This window comes from Cervus canadensis, chromosome 10 (assembly GCF_019320065.1).
Source record: "Cervus canadensis isolate Bull #8, Minnesota chromosome 10, ASM1932006v1, whole genome shotgun sequence".
Classification (NCBI taxonomy): domain Eukaryota; kingdom Metazoa; phylum Chordata; class Mammalia; order Artiodactyla; family Cervidae; genus Cervus; species Cervus canadensis.
The window spans coordinates 46704647-46722475 of record NC_057395.1 but is presented as its reverse complement, the minus strand read 5'-3'; the positions used below and the strand labels follow the sequence as shown (position 1 = coordinate 46722475).

At 56.7% G+C, this 17829-nt stretch overlaps 1 protein-coding gene across 2 annotated transcripts in view; it reads left to right on the top strand.

Moving 5' to 3' along the window:
* LOC122447904 (phosphofructokinase, platelet) overlaps positions 1 to 17577 on the top strand; it is a 48896-nt gene extending 31319 nt beyond the window's left edge. The window contains exons 11-22 of one of the 2 annotated variants that reach the window (XM_043478641.1): positions 1179 to 1243; positions 1694 to 1763; positions 2048 to 2194; positions 2556 to 2626; positions 4186 to 4273; positions 4774 to 4926; positions 11316 to 11480; positions 12496 to 12557; positions 12795 to 12906; positions 14401 to 14500; positions 17079 to 17181; positions 17263 to 17577. In XM_043478641.1, the coding sequence (XP_043334576.1) occupies positions 1179 to 1243; positions 1694 to 1763; positions 2048 to 2194; positions 2556 to 2626; positions 4186 to 4273; positions 4774 to 4926; positions 11316 to 11480; positions 12496 to 12557; positions 12795 to 12906; positions 14401 to 14500; positions 17079 to 17181; positions 17263 to 17410 (1284 nt within the window). In that variant the 3' untranslated portion in view covers positions 17411 to 17577. Of the gene's footprint in view, positions 1 to 1178; positions 1244 to 1693; positions 1764 to 2047; positions 2195 to 2555; positions 2627 to 4185; positions 4274 to 4773; positions 4927 to 9803; positions 11224 to 11315; positions 11481 to 12495; positions 12558 to 12794; positions 12907 to 14400; positions 14501 to 17078; positions 17182 to 17262 lie in introns of those variants that run through there. The other variant, XM_043478642.1, reaches the window with a different exon arrangement.
* Positions 17578 to 17829: the final 252 nt, after the last annotated feature.

The following is a 17829-nucleotide window of genomic DNA, read 5'->3' as shown; positions in this document are numbered from 1 at the left end:
GTGTGCACGTCATGCATGTGTGTGCACATGGGGATGTTTGTGCACATTTGTGTCTGTGTACATGTCATGTATGTGTGTATGAGCGTGCACATGCCATGCATGTGTATGAGTGCATGTGTGTGTGCATGCATGTGTCATGTATGTGTGCATGCTTGTGTACATATGTCCTGCATGTGTCTGTGTACACACGCTATGCCTGTGTGTATGAGTGTGCACATGATGTGTGCACATGTGCATGTGGGAATGTGCGTGCACACGTGTCTGTGTACACGTCATGCATATGTGTGTATGAGTGTGCACATCAGGCATGTGTATGAGTGCACGTGTTGTGTGTGTGCACATGTCATGCATGTGTGTGCATGCCTGTATACACGTCATGCCTGTGTGTGTATGAGTGTGCACATGTCATGTGTGCATGTATGAGTGTGTGCACGTGTCATGCATGTGTGTGCATGTGTGGAGTGTGAGGCTGTGGCTCAGAAGAACAGAACATGGAACAACATGCAGTGGTTTACCGTGAGCACATTCATTTCTTCTGTCCAGTCTCTGTCAGTTTGGAGACAGAGGCGGCTGGTACCACTGGCTTGTCCTCGAACGACCGTGCATTATGGTGTCTCAGCCTGACGGTCGCAAGGCCACAGCCGGCCCCTCCCTGACCAGCTGCTGCTCACTGGGTCTCTTCCTAAGGGCCGGGCGTGTGGTCACCACCACACGGCTGAGGAAACTGAAGTTCAGAGAGAGGGGTGACTTGCCTGGGTCCCAGGGCTGAAAGGGGGAATTGGTGCTGGACCCCAAGTGCTCTGGCTCCAAGACCGCCTGCCCCCAACCCCGTCCCTCTGCCCCTGCTCCCCAGGGAGCGAGGTGGTTTCTGTTTGCTCTTTCCTCACCAGAGTCAAAGGGGGTCGTTCAGAGCCTGGCCTGGAAGACTCACCTCCTGGCCTTGCTCTCAGGGGGCAGGATCCCTGAGATCTCAGGACCTACTTACCCTGGCAGTGCCTCTAATCCTTTTCTATGAAGCAGGCTGGGTGGTGGCCAGGTGGTGTGGGCTCGCTGACCCCAGTTGCCGGCTGCAAGTTCGGACCCGAACAAACCCGGGATGGAAGGGCCCAGCTGGTTCTGTGTCCCCGGCCCAGATCCGGGGACACGCTGAGTCCTGACACATTCTTTCTTCCTTACAGACCCAGGAGGTACAAAAGGCAATGGATGAGAGGAGATTTAAGGACGCCGTGCAACTCCGAGGAAGGTGACTATTCTGAAAACTGTTTCCCTGAAGCCTCTGTTTCTCAGCATGTGCCCAGGTCGCGTTGCTTCTGTCTCAACATAAGAAGCCAGAAATGAGACAGGAGGCACTGCTTCTGCTGGTGGATGGTCTGGGTGACTAATTAGAGGGAAATGTGTTTGTTTTTTGGTGAGGTGGGGGTCATTCAGAAGCTGAGATGAGAGAGAGCCTGACTCCTGGCTGCTAGCACTCCAGGAAAGAAACTAGCTGCGTCCTGGACGCAACACCCTCAGCCCTTCACACAGCGTCCATCCCAGTCACTGGGACTGTGTGGGACTCCTCTCCAGACACGAAGCTGGCACCACAGTCAGCCCTGCCCCACGCAGGCATCGTCTGGGGCCCCTTCTCCCCGGGAGAGCCCATCTACTCTGTCCTGCTCTCTAGCCTGTGGTCTGACTCTGGCCTTTGTTCCAGGAGCTTCGAGAACAACCTCAACACCTACAAGCGGCTGGCCATCAAGCTGCCGGACTCCGAGATCCCAAACGTAGGAGACCTTGCCCCCCGCACCCACCTCCCACCACCCTGATCCTCTCCTTTGCCTCAGGCAAGGCCCACGTCCTGCCCGGCTCGGTTCCCGCTTTGCGGAGGCCACCCCTTGCTGCTCCAGTGCGTCATTCCCACCCCCGCCCAGCCAGACCTTGCAGCCCTGGAGTCCCCGCGCCAGCCCATCACTTGCACATGCACTCGGGATGCAGCGGTGCCAGGGGGTCGGGGGGGTGCGCCTAGCCAGTGACCTGCACCCCCCCCTCCCCGGCCCCCGACTTGCAGAGCAACTGCAATGTGGGCGTCGTGAACGTGGGTGCGCCCGCCGCTGGCATGAATGCAGCCGTGCGCGCCGCCGTGCGTGTGGGCATCTCCGAGGGACACAAGATGTTTGCCGTGTATGATGGATTCGAGGGCTTCGCCAAAGGCCAGGTGGGTCCTGGGAGCACCCACGGGGAAGGGCTTCGGTGAAAGGCAGGTTCTGGATTTCTCAGAGGTGGTGGGGACTGCGTCTCTGGGGTCCCAGAACCGGGGCATTAGGTGGGAAGGGGAGCAGGTGCACGTGAGGTAGTGGGGAGGTGTTCTTGGGATGCTGGCACCCTTAACTATGGGACCTCGGGATCCAGCTCAGGCCCCGGCTCCTCCCACTTCACAGGGAAAGCTGTTTCTTCATGTTCCGCAAATTCTTACAGACACGCAGCCTGTTAGAGGTGCAAACTTTGAGCTGTTTGTAAAGCCTTCTCCTTCCCTTTTTTGTTCACTTCAGTTGTTTCTCTATGTGTTTGCGCCTTAGATAAAGGAAATTGGCTGGGGAGATGTCGGAGGCTGGACGGGCCAAGGCGGCTCCATCCTTGGAACAAAACGGTACTTCTTCCGTCTTGATACTGACCTGCTCTCAGGGAGCAGGGTGCCGCATCGCGGGGAGAGGAACTGTGCGTCATTCATGTCCTGTCTGGGATCCGGGAGGGAAGGGATTGGCACCAGCTCGTGTCCGGGCCACACTCTGGGAGGGACCCAGGCCAGGTGTGGGGAGCCAGTGAGACGTGGCCTTGAAGAGACACCAAGCAAAGGACCTGGGAGGGCTTCCCCGCTGGTCCCTTATTTCCCTCGTCGGTAGAAGCCAGTGGTGACAGAAAGCCCTCATCCCACGTGGGGCAGTGCAGACGCGGGCGCGTAAGCTGTGGTGACCGCGCCCTGCAGAGGAGCTGGATATGGCTCAGTGTCCAGGGAGCCCAGCCACCAGGTCCCCACTGCCCGAGGGAGGACCCGAGGGGCTCCACACAAAACCATAGGTTTCTGAACTGTGGCTGCTCCTGTTGTGGGCACAGTGAGGCCCAGAGGTGTTCCCGCCAAGGTGTTGATTTAACACGAGGCTGTTTGCTCTCTCATCTCTGGGTGCAGCCATCACTGCATGTCCCATGTTATGTGGCAGGACAGTAGTGGGTACCTGGGCTCTAAGGGGTGTTGGATTCCACACAAGTGGTAGCCTGTCGTCCAAAGGAATCATCCCAGCCTCTACCCTGCTCTGAAGCTGGGTACCCTGCCACCAGTGCTCTGCGGAGCTGACCTAGGTGTCCAGAGCTCTTGTGTTCCTGTCCCCCCAGCGCCCTCAGGGATGGTGTTTTGATGGCGGAGCTCCATGCAGGGAATGGGGCCCCCTGGCTGCCTCCTGGGCCTCTTCAGACCGAGTGTGATACCCCAACTCGTCTGTTTCATGAGCCCCCCATCCCAGGGGTTGCTCTGGGGGCAGCGGGGCTGGAGGAGTGGCTGGCAGCATGTTCTCACGATGCTTAGATGCTGGGGGACCTTCTAGTCGACTCTACATCCACTCATGTGCCGTGAGCACCCAGCCCTATGACCTCTGTACACCTTCCCCGAGCGAAGCCCACCCCAAGTGAAGCCGTGATGCCCAGGGGGCACAGCAAAAAGGTCAGGGTGGGGGCCGGGCGGGCTCTCTTGATGGCCGAGTATCCTTTGCCTCCTCCACTTGCGGCCGTGTGTGGACAGAGGGTGGAACAGGACAAGGTGAGCAGGTGTGCATGCAGGTGACTTTGAGTGAGATTACTCTGGATGAATTGTGTGTACTCTGTACGTGACTCGAGAACTGGATGTTTCCATCCAGACAATTACTGCTGTGAACATTTGATAGCTTCCATGGTTCACCATGTCCCTAACCAAGCAGTGGGGGTTTCTGAGGTCCAGCTGTGAGGCAGCAGCAAAGTTTCTTCCCATTTTCTTTTGAAAAGACCCTCTTTTGAGACCTGACTCCTGGCCGCGCCCACCGTGGGTGGCTCCCCAGCCACGCTGTCCCCCAGCCACGTGGCCTGGGGTGCCTCCTGCCCGTGAGTGTCATGCCACTTGGCCTCAGAGGGTGGGGCGCAGAGAGGGGTCCTGCCTGAGCTCGCCCCCTTGAACCTCCCCAGCACCCTCCCTGGGAAGTACCTGGAGGACATCGCAGCGCAGATGCGAACCCACAGCATCAACGCACTCTTGATCATTGGTGGATTCGAGGTACGTCTGCTCCTCTGCTGGCCAGCACTGCGGGTTTGAGAGGGGACCCCGCGCCAGCTCCTGTGAGTGCCCTGCCCTTGGCTCCTCGTCGGGACCGGGGGCCATGGAGCCGCGGGCCCAGATGCCACTGAACACTGGTGATGCAGAACTCAGGGCCACTCGCCTACCCGACCCCGTGGCTGGGCTGTCTGCTCAGTGAGTCCTCACGTCTGCCGGGTCTGTGGAGATGACCCTCTCTCTCGAGCTGGCAGCCCATTGGTTACTCAGAGAGGAAGGCAGTTATGGGGCCAAATCTTTTAACTACCTGTTGGATTGTCCACCTTTGTTTTTAAAATCAGCCTCATGATGACCTTGACATTTCCTTTAAAGAAAACATGAGAACCTCAAACAGTCAGACGCTTGCCCGTGAGCAGCTTAGTCTTGCCCTGGGCCGACGCCCGGATAGAAATGCATGGCCACCCACCACCCACCCGCCCCCCACCTCACACACTCACCCGCAGGCCTACCTGGGGCTGCTGGAGCTGTTGGCTGCCCGGGAGAAGCACGAGGAGTTCTGTGTCCCCATGGTCATGGTCCCTGCCACCGTCTCCAACAACGTGCCCGGCTCCGACTTCAGCATCGGGGCGGACACCGCCCTCAACACCATCACCGATGTGAGTGTGGGCAGCAGGGCAGGGGCTGTGGAACTAACCTGGGCGCTGACCCGCTTTTATGTACCGTGTGCTCGAGACAGGCTGGTCCCGGGGTCTGCTGAAAAGTTTTTCTTTTTTAAAATAAAAGGATGTTCCTGGCGGCCCAGTGGCTAAGACTCCACGCTCCCGAGGCAGTGGGTGCAGGTTTGATCCCTGATTGGGGAACTATGGTTTTGCATGCTGACACGGCCAAAAAAGAGAAAAAAAAAAGCTTGACAATCTACAATTCGGCCCCCAAAGATTTTCACCTCTGTTTCCCTTTGCTGCAGTTGGGGTGACATCATCTGTAGTTCAGCTAGTTTTGAGTCACAGTGATGTGGATATTTGATTAAACCCACCCCCTTTGTTTTTTGGCTGAGCTAAATTTCCCCCAAGCCTATAACACGTTATTGTGTTATTGTGATGAAACCTGGGTCCAGGGGCCTGTGCTTTGATGTTTGAGGGTAGGAGCTGGACTGAAGATTTTGTGAGTTCATTCACTGACCTGGATCTTTTTAAATAATTGTCCTCCTTCTCCTGTTTGTGGACTGGGGATGATAAACCATATGTAAAAGAATACTGATGGTACCTGAATGTTTTTTTATCCCCCTAAAGTCCATAGAAAGCATAGAAATACATTTTAATTATCATAAATTTAAATCATACTTGGGAAATGGCTTGGGCGTTTGAAGATCAGTGAGGATCAGAATGCATAGCTCTTTTCTTTTTTTTTCCAATTCAGTGTCTAGGATATTCTGGTAAATTCTCATGTTTTATTTTCCTTGGGAGACACAGGCCTTGTGGCTGTGTTTCTAGCTTTTTCCCCTTAAACCAATGGGCATCAAATCTGTCTCTAGTGCCGGTAAATAAAAGAAAAGCTTGTAAAGTAGGATGTATGCGGTAAGCGGTGCTTGGTGCTGGTTCCTTGCTTTCCTGAACCTCTTCAACTTTCTGCAGTCTCTGTACTAAAAAGCCTTCCAGCCTGGCCTTGGCCGGTGTCTGCGTGCTGGACCTCCTCACCCGTGTGCCCGCCCCTTGTGCCCCCGGGGATGCCGTCTGTGCTTCCACTGCCGTGGGACTAACTCAGCCTCTGACGGCTCGCTGCTCAAGGTCTGAGTTGAAAGGTCGTGTGTCATTACTGCTCCCGCATAGCTGGGTCTGAGTGCTCTTGCCACGCTTGCAGTAGAAGCAGCCGGAGTTCGTGTCCTAATTGTCGCGTAACGAGACCCCGGGGGTGGCAGGAGCTCCGGGGGTGGTCGTTGGTGGGTCCTGACCAGGGTCGGTGTGTGTCCCCTGTGACCTTCCACACACTCTCAGCAGGACAGGGTGATCCCACTTCTTCATCCCAGGCTCCTCTGCTACGAAGAGTTACTTTTCCAAGTGATAGAGAGTCCCTACACGTGGGTTGTTGAAAATCTGAAAACTAGGACAGGTCTGGGGAAATTCCACATGGTCCATCCTGCTTCCCTTCAAGGGGTTTTGAGATTTATTACATGGCCCTTAACACTCAGGCTTTTCTTTACTGGAGCTTCTCGGAGCCAAGGTCACTGTTGGTGAGGGGCCAGGGCCGCCCCACAAAATTGGGGTTGCTGCTCTGCTGCTACGTTCGTGCCTAGTGGTCAGGCGGTGGTTGGGATGACCCCGTGCTGGGCCTGATCAGTGGGTCCTGGAGCTGGGGGATGGGAGGCCGACTGGATCCTCAGCTTGTGTGTGTTGAGCCACAGTGCAGTTCAGTCTCTCAGGAGGCCTGGGTTTGGTTGGCCCTCGGCTGGGCCAGGCACATTCAAGAAAGGGGCAGCAGGCAGAAGCGTGCTGGGGGAGGGCTCGAGGGTCATCGTTCCCAAGCCTCCCCGGGAGGCAGGAGGCTCTCGGGCTTCCAGAGCCAGCTCAGCGTCTGTTCGTCTGTCTGGTCCGCCGTGCTCTCAGGACAGGCCTCTGTGGCCTGGGATCTGGGGTCTGGATGGTGGCATTGCCACCTCCCGGCCTCGGGGACAGCCTCAGGCACCTCCTGTCCCAGCCGCTCTCTTCCACTCACAGGCCAGGGTGGTCTGGCGGTGACTTTGTCCCCAAAGTCTGCGATATTTGGGGACACCCTGGCCGTCAGAACTGGGCGGCAGGGGGTGGGGAGGTGGGGCATGGTGTCTGGTTAGTATCGGCCTGGATGCTGCTGACCCCGTGATGTCAGGATGACCCCGCAGCCTGGGGTCCTCAGCTGGAATATCCCAGGGGGCCGAGGGGGTGAACCCTGAGGTGACCTGGTGTCGCCAGGTGGCACATCCTCTGGACACTTAACCCTTGTCCTCACGTCCCCTCCTCGTCAGTCTGTGTGCTGAGCTTATGGATGCATTCCTGGAAACAGATCCCAGGGGACTTACTCCATCACGAGGTCCCAGGGTCCTGGGGTAGCGCTGGTCCTCAGGGCTCGGGTTCAGAGAGTCTGAAACCAAAGCGGGGGCTGTGTCTCCTCCTCTGGGCCGCACACTGGTCCCCTTCGGAGCCACGGCTGATATGAGCTCAATGCTGCCCAGGCGGCTGGCTCACCCAGCATTGCCCCCAGGACCCTGGGCTTATGTCCTAGGCAGGGTTCTCCTGGCTCTGAGTGTCCGTCTCATTCTCCAGAGATCAGAGGAAAAGCAGGGAGTGATGGGGGTCAGAGAGAGGGTGGGAAGAACGAACAGGTGGAGAACCACCGTCAGATTTCAAGGTGTCGGCGCCCTGCCCATCTCCTATGCTGGGTGCCCCCCACCCAGAGCATCCTGGGGGGTGCAGCCAGCCTGGGAGCCCGTCTAACCAGAGGGCTCACCACCCCTCCATCCAGCGGGCATCCGGGCAGCCCCACGGCGGCCCTGAGCTGCATGGGGGCTGGGGAGGTTCCCCGTGGGGATCTGGGCTGGACTGTGGGGGGGGTGATTGAGGATGGTGGTGGGGCACGGGGCTGGTGAGCAACCCCTTGACCTTCCTCATGGCCGCTCCCTGGACTCACCCAGCGTGGGCCCACCATCCACACCTCTTAGGGCCGTAGCCCCCAGAACCCAGCCTGTCTGGGAGTCTGGGGATGGAAGGGGCAGGGCCAGCAGAGAGCCATGGTTTCCGGAAAGCCCGGGTCATCCTGCTGGGAATTCCCCGCACAAGACGTCGGAAGTGGCTCCAAGTGGGAGGAATAAAGATGGGGGCAGAGGCCGGGTTCTGTGAGCGTCTGGCCATGGGGCATTGTGGCCTCAGGGGTGGGTGGTGGACCGGGACACTAACAAGCTACTTGCACTAACGCGGAGGTGGGAGGTCTGGGCCCTGGTTGTGTGCTTGAGAGCAGCACGCTTTTCTGACATCGGAGCCCAACGGTTTCCCGGGGATCCCGAACCCCGCCGTGGGCTCTCTGTGAGGGTCACATGGCCGGGGCGGAGGGGGCTCTGCGGGCGTCCGCTTCCCCACTACCTCTCCGAGGGGTCCTGGCAGCCTGGCCCCTAAGGTCCCACCAAGTGGCCGCCCGCATCTCCTCCTGATGCCAGAAAGGCCTGGCTGCTCGTCCACCACTAACCCCGCGCCGCCTTGGCCCTGCTCTGCTGCCCACCTGCCCAAGCCTGTGTTCTCTGGGCCTGTACCCGAGTCCCTCCTGCTGGTCTCCCCTGCACCCCCAGTCCCCCCTGCTGGTCTCCCCTGCACTCCGAGTCCCCCTGCTGGTCCCCTGCACCCCGAGTCCCCCCTGCTGGTCTCCCCTGCATCCCAAGTCCCCCCTGCTGGTCTCCCCTGCACCCCGAGTCCCCCAGTGCTGGCCTCCCCTGCACCCCGAGTCCCCACTGCTGGTCTCCCCTGCACCCCGAGTCCCCCAGTGCTGGCCTCCCCTGCACCCAGAGTCCCCACTGCTGGTCTCCCCTGCATCCCGAGTCCCCACTGCTGGTCTCCCCTGCACCCCGAGACCCCCAGTGCTGATCTCCCCTGCACCCCGAGTCCCCCAGTGCTGGTCTCCCTGCACCCCAAGCCCAGTGCTGGTCTCCCCTGCACCCCAAGTTCCCCCTGCTGGTCTCCCCTGCACCAGTCCCAGTGTGGTCTCCCTGCACCCTGAGTCCCTGGTCACCCCTGCTGTCTCACCTTGCACCCCGAGTCCTCCAGTCTGGTCTCCCCTTGCCACCCCGAGTCCCCACTGCTGGTCTCCTCCCCTGCACCCCGAGTCCGCTGAGTCCTTGCCCTGCACCAGAGTCCCCCCTGCTGGTCTCCCCTGCACCCGAGTCCCCCAGTGCTGGTCTCCCTGCACCCAGAGTCCCACTGCTGGTTTCCCTGCACCCCGAGTCCCACTGCTGGTCTCCCCTGCCCCCGAGTCCCCCTGCTGGTCTCCCCTGCACCCGAGTCCACTGCTGGTCTCCCCTGCACCCTGAGTCCCCACTGCTGGTCTCCCCTTGCCGCCGAGTCCCCACTGCTGGTCTCCCCTGCACCTCGAGTCCCACTGCTGGTCTCCCTGACCCGAAGTCCCATGCTATTCCCCTGCACCCAGATCCCCACTGTTATTTCTCCCCTGCAACCCCGAGACCCCAGTGCTGATCTCCCTGCATCCCGAGTCCCACTGCTTGGTCTCCCCCTGCACCAGAGTCCCCACTGCTGGTCTCCCCTGCACCCCGAGTCCCACTGCTGGTCTCCCCTGCACCCCGAGTCCCCCAGTGCTGGTCTCCCCTGCACCCCGAGTCCCCCAGTGCTGGTCTCCCCTGCACCCCGAGACCCCCAGTGCTGATCTCCCCTGTACCCCGAGTCCCCCACTGCTGGTCTCCCCCTGCACCCTGAGCCCCCCTAGGTCTCTCCCCTGCAGCTTCCTCCCCATTGGCCATCATGGATGTGGGTTCCCTGCTGACCTGCCCCCCCGCTCCGCTCAGGCTTTCCAGAGCTTGCTGGCGCTGTCGAAGGAACGCGACAGCCACCCTGAGTTTTGCATCCCCGTTTGTATGGTGCCCGCCACCATTAGCAACAACGTCCCAGGCACAGACCTGAGCATAGGCTGTGACACGTGCCTGAACGTGATTGTGGAGGTAAGATCTTCGCGTTTGCTCAAGGAGACGGCCCATCAGGGGTCCCGTAGGGTCTGTCTGTCCCACTCAAGGAGAACCGGAACGGGGACCTGTTGGATGTTCCAGGGTGAATGAGCCCTGTTTCTCATCAGCTTGGGTTAGCACACAGTTTCTGCCCGGCCTGTCTCGCGGAGCCCACCTGTGCCAACTTGCAGTGGGCTGTTCCCTTGGGGGGCTCTCGGTGAGCCTGCTCCTGCCTACCAGGACAAAAGCCCTGAGGTGCCCCCAGGTGACCAGCGGCAGCGTGGTGTTGGAGGAGACAGAATGCAGAGCAAGGGGGTGGGCAGAGGGACCCGGTGCTGGGGGTATGAGAGTCCAGTGGAGCCTGGGTCACAGGGAGGTGGGGAGGAGACGCCCTTCCTGAGGGGCTTCACCCACAGTCCCTTCCAGCCCCTTCCGAGTGGGGCCTCAGCAGGCCGGTGTCACCCAGGCTCCGAGAGACCAGCATCTCCAATCCTTGCCCACCTGGCATCCATTGGCACTGACCCTTGCCCATCGGCACCCTGCTGCCTGGCCTGTGCCGTGGGCAGTGGGACCCGTGTCCTCCCCCAGCGGGGACCAGGTGCAGACCCCCCTCTGCTGGAGGGTTCCCGTCTCAGCTGGGCACAGAGCCCCAGTAAACGGGCACGTCCGGGTGGGGCCGAGACTTGGGTGCGTGGGCCTCACAGGAGGGGCTTTGCTGGCTGGTGGAGATAGCTGCTGTTCTGGGTCAGGAGGGGAGCCCATGAGACCTGCAGCCCAGGGGGCCTGTGCATCCCCCAACCTGAATTCCTGAGACAGAGGCCAGGCAGGCAGGTCTTAGTGCTCAAATGCCGCATGAAGGACCCGTGGACACCGCAGCCCTGTGGGTCTCCCCACCCAGCCAGTCACCCCCAGGCCTGAGCACCAGGAGGACAAGATGGGCGCGTTGACGTGGTTTCTTTTCCTGTCTGGGCTCCTAGAGAACGTGGAGCTTCCCAGCTGCTGAAGTGCACCCTGGGTTTGGATGAGATCAGTCTGTTTTGGGGGAGGGTGGTGATCCATCACAGACACTGGAGGGGTCATCAGGGGTGACGGAATGGGGCCCGTCTGTCCTCACAGTGCTTGTCCACGTTTAAAGCAAAGTCTTCAAGCAAAGGTCTCCCTGCTGGTGGTGGTACACTTGGGTGCACAAAGCCGCCTTCCCCCCATGTGTCCCGGAGTGTTTCAGGAGAAAATAGAGCAGGGACATGCCTGCTGATGAGCCCTGAGAGGCCAGGGCCCAGGGCTCAGCACACCGCCCGAGGTCAGGGCCGGCCACGGAGCGGTGTCCGCGTCTCCTGACTGTGTCCCCTTGTGCAGACGTGCGACCGCATCAAGCAGTCGGCCAGCGGGACCAAGCGGCGCGTGTTCATCATCGAGACCATGGGCGGCTTCTGCGGCTACCTGGCCAACATGGGGGGACTGGCGGCTGGGGCAGATGCTGCCTACATCTTCGAGGAGCCCTTCGACATCCGGGACCTGCAGGTGCGTTGACGCGGGGCCCCGGGGGTCGCTGCCCAACAGGTCCAGGGTCTCAGGAAACCCCACCCCCCGACGTCGAAGACACCAGGGAGGCACTGTGAGCTCTATGGGCGGGGACAGGGCGACCCCTGGAACAGGTTCCGGGGTACCTGCTGCTTGTACCCCAAGCTTGTAACTGTCTCTTACACACTCACCTGGGAAGCAGTTAACGCCCTCCCTGGAGGCCCTACACTTGCAGGGACACGGACGTGCTAGGCGCCTGGGGCCTTGCCGGCTTATGGCCACCACGTCCAGGCCTCGGGTGCGCAGGCGGCCAGAGCTCGGGGTCCCTGTGGGTCTGAGCTGGGGGAACTGTGCAGCACTGGAGGACAGACCCCCGCCCGGAGGAGCCCCTGGTCCCCTGTGGCCCAGGACACAGGGAGGACGACGTGGGGAGGGCTGCCCAGTGCCCCTGGGGAGGCTTGCCCTGGCCAGGATGCAGCCGAAGAAAGTGTCACCCGCAAAATCAGGACAGGAAACTCAGTCTGCCTGCTCTTCTGCAGCCGGCTTCCTTTGGAACCTATGCTCATGTGTCCTCGCTCCCTTTTTCTTGCACACATCCTCTCTCAAGCTGTGTTCTTCCTTGGAAAATTCTCGTGCCTGAATGTGCCTGTTAGGCAGGGTCAGGAGTCTCTGTGTAAAGCCGGGTAACAGCCGTGTTCCTCTGAGATAGCAGGGGCAGGTGTTGGCCAGGGGCGTGGGGAACAGCCTTAGGTGAGCACACAGTGACGTGTCCATGGGACGGCTCACCTCTCAGTCGCCTCTGGACACCGAGCGGTGCACTGACGCCATGACCCCCTCCCCTCGCCGCGGCTGCGGTCTCCGTGGGCCGCTGTCCCCAGTGGGTATCACTAGCTGACACGTCACTGTCCACTGTCCCCTCTGCCATGAGGTCAGCTCAGAGCAGCCACGCCGGCTACACTTGGGGCAGTGCCCGGCACACAGCAGGCGACTAATCACAGTGTCCTGACTTTCCTAGTCCAACGTGGAGCACCTGACGGAGAAGATGAAGACCAGCATCCAGAGGGGGCTCGTGCTCAGGTAACGGCCCGCGGCCCCTGAACGCGGCTACTCCTCCTCCGCACGGGCTTGCTCTGCTCCGCGTTCAGACTAGCTGGCGTTTAAGTGACTCAAGGGCCATTTTTAGAGATCCAGTTTTGCTTGGTTGTCAGTTTCTAAGATTCTTTCAGTGGTTTCTGTCATGATTCCACCACAGTGATAAGGAGCGAGGGTGGCATGGTTGCCGGGGCAGGACGATCCTGGGCTCGTGTGTTGCAGGAATGAGAACTGCAGCGAGAACTACACTACCGACTTCATCTACCAGCTCTACTCCGAGGAGGGCAAAGGCGTGTTCGACTGCAGGAAGAACGTGCTGGGCCACATGCAGCAGGTGGGCTGTGGGCGGGGCATGGCCACACCCCTGTTCTCACTTGGATGGCCTGTGTTAGCCGTTTTGTAAAAAGGAAGTGTATTCCTAAGTCAGTTCCACAGTGATTAAAATCAGCATCTGAACTATGTCATTATACCAGCGATCATCAGCCTCAGGAACACTTTGTGTTCTGACAGTTGAGCAGATAGGCTTTGTCAGAAAACCGTCCAATTCCATATATATAGTGACACCAGCTAAGTGAAAAGATGTGTTCAAATTAAGTACTTGATTCAGTCAGTCAATTCAGTCGCTCAGTCATGTCTGACTCTTTGCCACCCCTTGGACTGCAGTACGCCAGGCCTCCCAGTCCATCACCAACTCCTGGAGTTTACTCAAACACATGTCCATCGAGTCAGTGATGCCATCCAACCATCTCATCCTCTGTCGTCCCCTTCTCCTCCTGCCTTCAATCTTTCCCAGCATCAAGGTCTTTTCCAGTGAGTCAGTTCTTCACATCAGGTGGCCAAAGTATTGGAGCTTCAGCTTCAGCATCAGTCCTTCAATGAATATTCAGGACTGATTTCCTTTAGGATGGACTGGTTGGAGCTCCTTGCAGTACAAGGGACTCTCAAGAGTCTTCTCCAACACCACAGTTCAAAAGCATCAATTCTTCGGCACTCAGCTTTCTTTAGAGTTCAGCTGTCACATCCATACATGACAACTGGAAGAGTCATAGCTTTGACTAGATGGACCTTTGTTGGCAAAGTAATGTCTCTGCTTTTTAATATGCTGTCTAGGTTGGTCATAACTTTTCTTCAGTAGTTTGATTCAGTATCAGGCCTTCATACCCATTTAAACTGGAGTGTCAGGCAAATGACAATTCTTCAAGACCTGCGTGAAATCAGAGTGATTTGGACATAATCTTGGGGTATGCACGTCAGCACACCCCAGACAGTGCAGGCGGTGGGAGTGGAGTCACGGGACCCGGTCCCCCTGACAGCAGGCTGCCCGTCACGTCTCAGTCCCTGTCTCAGGAGCTTGTAGTTCAGGGTCCATAAACTCACTGACTATCCTGAAGTTACACGATGGTGTGTATGGTGGGCGTATGTAGGTCTTTCTGAAAGCGAGCCCAGAAAGTGAGCCCAGAGAGTGGACCAGCTTCTTAAGAGAACTGTGACTCTTCCCCACGGCCTCCCCAAGGCAAGCTGAAGGGGTCCTGATGAAGATGCTGACATTAAGGGGTCTAGTTGATTAAAAGCCGCCTCCTCTCGAAGCAGCAACACCTGACCCGGGGGTTTTGGCTGCAGGAGTGACAGGGTTTCTTATGGTTTGTTTGATCCCAGCCACATACAAGGAGATAGAAACAGACCCCCCAAACTCGTACTTACAAACCATAGAGTTTCTTAGAAATAGGACGTGAATTTTGTTAGTCATTGTAACTTCTGTTCCATTTTAAAAGCTAACAGCCAGGAAGGTGCTGGTGTCTAACTCTCATGTAACTCTGACCACCCACAGGGTGGGGCGCCTTCTCCGTTTGACAGAAACTTTGGAACCAAAATTTCCGCCAGAGCCATGCAGTGGATCAGCTCGAAGCTGAGGGAGTCCGCAGGGAAAGGTACCGAGTGGTGGCAGGCGGCGTGGGTTGGGAGGGCCGTGCTCTGCGCGGGCGCGTTTCTGCCCTGAGTCCATCTGGCCTTGGGCTGCATGTGACTTCTGCGGCTGCTGCCTGTGACTCAGGTTATAACTAGGAATAAATGTACTTAAGGAAACAGAATGCTAATTACTGCAGGAGGCGCTCCGCTCATGTAGGAAGAAAATGCCTGCTCTCAGGGCCCCAGACCCGCTGTGACCTTCGTTTCTCTGCTGTGCTGACAGTGTGTTGGCTTTTACCTAAGACGCTTGGCACCTTCCATTATTCCTTTATGGCCTCTCTTTTTGGGGAAGACGGCAAGGGATGGAGAGGCTCCTGGCTGGCTTCCTCCCGGTGGGTCCTCCCTCCACCTCTGAGCCCCTTCCCAGGGCAGCAGCCTTGCAATCGTTCCTTCAGGGTCTGACTTTGCAGGATTAAACCTTCAAAGGCTCTGGTTTTGTGGTTTACATGAGGGGAGCTGGTCTCTGATATGGCCTGGGACCCACCTGGCCCTGAGCGACTGGCCCCGTGGTCAGAGTCGCTGCCCAGGCCCAGCTAGGCCAGTTCTCCAGAATAGTCTTGCCCACCACATGCTCACTGGTGGGACCCTGCCCTACCTGGGGTCACCCATCCGTGTCACCTCTGAGCTGTTGCTGTGATGGTGGATGTCCGATCCCCCTGTGGATGCCAGAGGCTGATCCTCCAGGTCAGCAGGGAGATGCCAGGCCCCTCCTGCTGGTCCAGCACTCTTGTTTATTCTGTTACCGCTTCATTTCATCTGATTGTTTGGGCTGTGTTATTTCCTAGAATTTAAAAACATTTTAAGAATTTTTGATATTGTATGTTGGAGAAGGCCATGTTTTATATTCTGTGAGTCACAGGTTGCAAACATGTATCTCCCATTTGGCAAACCCTGTCATTTTCTGTTAAGGTTATCTTTTAATGAAGAAGTCTTAATTTAGTAGTCAGTTTTTTTAACTTTGTCCTTGAAGGTTTGAGCTTTTTGTTACTAAAATATTCACCTTTCACATTTGGTTTTTAGCCCACTTGAACTGGTATAACATGTAAGGTCTAATTTTTTTCCATGTGAATAATTACTTGGGTGCTGGCCACTGAAAAATCCATTCCCCACTAATATGCAGTACAATTAATCTCCATCCAAGAACAGGAAACCAGAAACTTAAGGGACTGTTTCTGGCTTGTTTGGTTCTTTTTTGGCAGTTAGCAATCTTGCCAATATTCCAGCTTGACGATTACTGTCACCAGGTAGTCCTACCTGGGCTTTCTTCCAGCTTCAGCTATTCCTGACTCTTTGTGTCCATCAGTTCTGTTGGAGTTTTGGAGGTGGGGATTACATGTAAATAACAAATGACATAAATAACGAATAATTTGGAAGAAGAACTGACTTTTTAAAAATATTTATCTTCTAATTCATGAACAATTTAATCTCCATATTTTTAGACCCTTTGTTACTAAAGCATTATTTTTCATAAAGCTATTGACTATAAGTTTATTCCTGACTTAGTGATTTTAAAAATATCTTACTGTAAAGGGTATTATAATTTCTTACTGCTGGCGTACAGAAATACAACTTATTTTTATACACTGATGTAAACTGTAGTAATTATGCGTAAATGCATCTTTTCTTGGTTTTCTCACAGCATCTGCATGGATGTGTCTTATCTTGGTTTTCTCACACACAGCATCTGCATGGACGCATCTTGGCTTTTACACACAGCATCCGCATAGACGCATCTTTTCTTGGTTTTCTCACACACAGCATCTGCATGATGTGACTTTTCTTGGTTTTCTCACACACAGCATCTGCACGGATGCATCTTTTCTTGGTTTTTACACACACAGCACCTGTATGTAAATCTTTGTTCTTGACTTTTTGTGGATGAGTTTCCTCCAGAGAAACCCCAACAGACGTAGTGACAGAACTCCTGTCTTGTCTCCTGGATAACACAGGGAACACTTCAGTGCTTCATTACTCAGAATCTCACTAATATTTAAGTGAAGTCTTTCTGCAACTTATTTGCTGATGGTCTTTGGTGGATACTGGATGCTTTGATGTTCACTAAGGATTGTTTCAGTTGTGACAGCTAGGACACACTTTGGCATTGAATGAGATGGATGGTCCCTTGAATTTTCTTTAGCTGATTTGCTCATGTTACATTCACTTTGCCTCCTTGGGGTGTACCCCCAACACCCGTAGGCTGCATCCCCTGTTCCCCTCTGTGTAGAGGACAGGCTTGTTCTAGCATCCAATAGGCCTCGGGGTTCCCTGGGGAGAGCGTTTCTAAGAGTCCTGATTTTGGATGTTTGATAAACCTCTGCCTGTGTCCCGGCTGTGCTTCTGCTGTAGGGAGAGCTGATGGCTGCATGTCTTCCATGTTTACAGACCTGCTTTTGTTTGAATCTGGGTATGAAAATAGACAATTTACCCTCTTCTCTGTAGTGCCTATAGCTCTCCGTGCCCCCTGCTCTCCAGACCTTGGTTATTTGTGCCAATACCTAGACCTCATCTCGTTTTCTTACATCATCTTTCTACCTTTCATAGGAAAAAAATTTTTAAGTGACGACTCTGTGTGTGTGCTGGGAATCAGCAAGAGAAAACTGCTCTTCCAGCCCGTGGCGGAGCTGAAGAAGGAGACAGACTTCGAGTAAGCGCCTGAGGTCAGGGGCGGGGCGGGGGAGGCCTGCCGGGTGGGCCCCACCCCAGCTCAGCCTGGTCTCCCCCGCAGGCACCGGATCCCCAAGGAGCAGTGGTGGTTGAAGCTGCGGCCCCTCATGAAGATCCTGGCCAAGTACAAGGTCAGCTTCGAGGTGTCGGATGCCAGCCAGCTGGAGCCTGTGCAGCCCCGGGGCCCCGAGGAGCCGGCCGCTATCTAGCTGCTGCCCGCTTGCTGTCGTGGTCCAGTTATTTATGAGCACTTTACGCGAGCATCGTCCACGTGAAGCCTGACCCCAGGCCCTGGTGCACGGGCCACCTGTGCTGTCCTGTCTCCTGCTTCACAACCTGCGGATCCCGCAGAATTAAACGTTTGCTACAACTCCAACCACCATGCCCAGTGTCTTTATTTTACGTGGGAGTTGAACCTCGGGGTGTGCGGGCAGCTCTTAGGGTTCTGTTGGCAGAAACAGGCAGGTGTTTTCTAGGGAATCGGACCTGACCACAGGCAAGGCAAAGTCACTGGAGGAAATAGGCGGTGCTCTGACCTGCAACACGTGGGTGATGCCCAGCGCACAGATGGCCCTGGACCAGGGAAGGCGATGCTGCCAAGGAGGAGTGGGGGCATGCGTCCCAGAGT